At 39.3% G+C, this 3070-nt stretch overlaps 2 protein-coding genes across 2 annotated transcripts in view; both read right to left on the bottom strand.

Moving 5' to 3' along the window:
* The window catches only part of mosmo (modulator of smoothened), a 12516-nt gene extending 9979 nt beyond the window's left edge, over positions 1–2537 (bottom strand). The window contains exons 1-2 of the mRNA XM_014024044.1: positions 2375–2537; positions 1998–2268 (exon numbers count right to left, since the gene is read on the bottom strand). Of these exons, the coding sequence (XP_013879498.1) occupies positions 1998–2103 (106 nt within the window). The 5' untranslated portion in view covers positions 2104–2268; positions 2375–2537. The remainder of the gene's footprint in view (positions 1–1997; positions 2269–2374) is intronic.
* Positions 2538–2777: 240 nt separating this feature from the next.
* Positions 2778–3070, bottom strand: part of uqcrc2b (ubiquinol-cytochrome c reductase core protein 2b) — a gene marked incomplete in the record, with an annotated part of 11513 nt that continues 11220 nt past the window's right edge. Inside the window, 1 exon segment of the mRNA XM_014024042.1 lies at positions 2778–3070. Coding sequence (XP_013879496.1) covers positions 3010–3070 — 61 coding nt within the window.

The raw sequence follows: 3070 nt of genomic DNA, 5'->3' as shown, positions 1-3070 counted from the left end.
CTTGGGTTGTTACCGACATCTGGTGAAAATTTCATGTCATTAGCACCTCTAGTAATATACTTACCCCGGTACTGAGAAAAATGGTGACGTGTTCAATACTTATTTTACCCGCTGTATCTTTGGACCTAAAGAGTAACAACATAGAGTCAGCACGCAGCTTCAGTTATTACATATAGAGACTAATGATCAGGTCCAAAATCTGGGTGTGGTGATGGACTCAGATATGAACCATCAGAGCCACATAAAGACATTTACAAAGCCATCACCTGAAGAACACATCCAGGATTAAAGGACTAATGACCCAGCAAGATTCAGAGAAACTCATCTATGTKTTTATCTTTAGTTTCATTGATTACTGCAACAGTGTCTTCACAGGTCTGACTAAAAAAATCCATCAGACAGCTGCAGCTGATCCAGAACACTGCTGCTCATGTTCTGACTAAAACCAGGAAGATACAGCATCTCAGCTTCCTGTAACTCAGAGAATAGAAATCTGTTAACTCATATATCAAAAATCTGTTATTGTATCAACCTTCCAGAGATATCAGGTCTTCTGGTTCTGGTGCGCTCTGCATCCCCAGAACCAGACACAGAGGAGCAGCGTTCAGCTTTATGCACCGAAAATCTGGAACAAACTGCAAAACAGCTGGAACATTTGAGTTCCTTTAAATCAAGACTAAAACCCACCTGTTTAGAGCTGCCTTAGTATAAGTGGAATACTGATCATCATAATGGATGTGCATTTGCTTGATTTTTTTAGTTTTTTAGTTTATTAGCACAATAAAAATACAAAACAGTTCAAGAAAAAAAACTGCAGGAAGAGGCACAAGCAATAAGTTTGTGTGAAGCCTCCACCCAAAAGTTAAAAATAAATACATTAATCCAACAATACAATCCTTATCAATTTTGATGATGGCATATGAAAACAAATGTAATGTTTATTTCTGGTTTCATAAATTTTGACTGCATTATGTTTTTATGATGTTTTTATGATGTAAAGCACTTTGAACTGCCTTGTTGCTGAAATGTGCTATATGCAAATAAACTTCACTGAACTTTACTTTTCATTCTGTGTTTAAGCCACAGAGTTATGTAGTGAGCTTTAATGAAGAAATGTGGACTTGCTTCTATAGGAAGTCATCAGTTTGAAGGATGATTATAACAAAATGATTCGGACAATCATTCTTCAAACTTCTACTCAAAATCCAGAACAAAAGAAAACTCAAAATGCACAGCTTTAATTCTCAGAGTCAAAAATATTATCATCCCAAAAAGGCCTGATTAAAATCCAACCTCTTAACTCCCTGCGTTCAGGTAATTACTGGTTTGTTGATGAGACAGAAACAAAAAGCTTTAGCATTTTCCAACCTTATCTTACATTGACTGTGGGGAAACTGGCAAAAAATATTTTGTGTGCRTCATGATTTATTTACCTGCTCAACAAAACTCTAAGTAGATCTGTGGGAGACTAGTTAGAGATCCACTAACCTAATCTGAGATTTCTAAGCACGGCGGCAGCAGTATCATGCAAATCTTGTATCCAAGGGTTTAATTTTAAAGTGAAAAAATAAGATCAGATATTCAAAAAGAAAAAAAGTAAGTAGTTCCTCTGGATGGGTTCTGCTTTAGTGAAACGTTTCTCATCAGACTGAAGAAGTCTCTTGGAGGAGAGACGAAACGTTTCACTAAAGAACCCATCCAGAGGACCTACTTTTTTTTTCTTTTTGATTTTTTTTCCTACTTGGATTACTGAGATGCATCAGGACAAAGATCAGATGTTGTTTGACCACCTGAGCAGAAGCACTGTTGAGCTCCCATCCCTGGAGCACGGAGGTGGCAGCATCATGCAAAGGGCTTCACCTCACCTTAAATTACTAAGTCTAAGTGAACAAAATTCACATTTTACTGACTCTTTCCTGTAGTKTCTTCTTATCTGTGACATTTTCATGCTTAAATGAGGGTTTGGCCTGTTTGCCCCTGGTGTCACCCGACCTTACCGGCCGGTTCTCCGGTGTTGATCCAGTCCGGATTGGCGATGCTGGCGATGGCGAAGATGTCTGCAGCGAGGAAGAGGTATCCTGATATGACGGTGAGTTTATCCATCTTTGCGCGCACGGAGTCAGGATGTGGGAAAGTTTCGCCACCGTCCCACCGTTTTTCTGTTTGGGATACATTTAGATGTCACTTCCACCTGTTTCTGATCGACCCGCTGGACCGTCTCCAGCCCCGGAGCAGTCCCTCCGCCTCGGACTCATGGACTGCTTCGCTCTGGATGTTGTCGTTCAGGAAAACAACCGGGAAAAAAAGTGAATATTTGTTATAAAGTCGGTAACAGGTAGGCTACATGTGAGGCGACTTCTTTCCACGAGTTTACCTGAATCCTCGGAGCTCTCTCTCCTTTTCTTCCCTCTGGACGTGCAGACGGGAAACACCGCCTCTTTCTTACAGAAAAGCTTTCAGGAGCTCAAATCCTCCACAACCAAAGGCTGGGTCTCTCTCTCTCTTTTTTTTTTTTCTTTTTACCCATTTGGCTCCCAACTGTTTTTTAAAGGGCGACGTCCTCTCATGGAAACTGACACGGTGCCTGTCACAAATCTCGCGAGATAAAACGATAACAGCGTTTGTCTTACCTTTACACACATGCAAAAGCCTATTTTATATGAAAAAGTGAACTTTTGCAGGGTAAAAAAAAAGCACCTCTCATTTCACATAAATTAGCCTGAGAATGTATGTGAAATAATTTAAATGTTTTCGACCAAATGACAGGAAAAAAAACCTTTAAGGTAGATAGATTTTATTCCTTATTTTACATCAGACAGATAGTCAACATGTGGACAGATGAGTAATACAGAGGGGCCATCACCTGACTACTGTTAAAAACACCAACAAATAACCAAACGGTGTTCTTATATATTCCTCAGATTATTAAAAAAAAAAAACATTTATTTTGTTCAAATAAGGAGGAAACAAATTCAGCTTTTTCTAAGTTATTGAACAAAGATGAGACATTTAGAGCTCATCCAGGAAGGGCGTTTTGATGAGATTGCCATGGGATACCATAGACTTCTTC

The sequence above is a fragment of the Austrofundulus limnaeus genome, unplaced genomic scaffold, assembly GCF_001266775.1.
Source record: "Austrofundulus limnaeus strain Quisiro unplaced genomic scaffold, Austrofundulus_limnaeus-1.0 Scaffold405, whole genome shotgun sequence".
In the NCBI taxonomy this organism is placed as follows: domain Eukaryota; kingdom Metazoa; phylum Chordata; class Actinopteri; order Cyprinodontiformes; family Rivulidae; genus Austrofundulus; species Austrofundulus limnaeus.
Note: the sequence above shows the minus strand (reverse complement) of the source record. Positions and strands in the feature narration are given on the sequence as shown.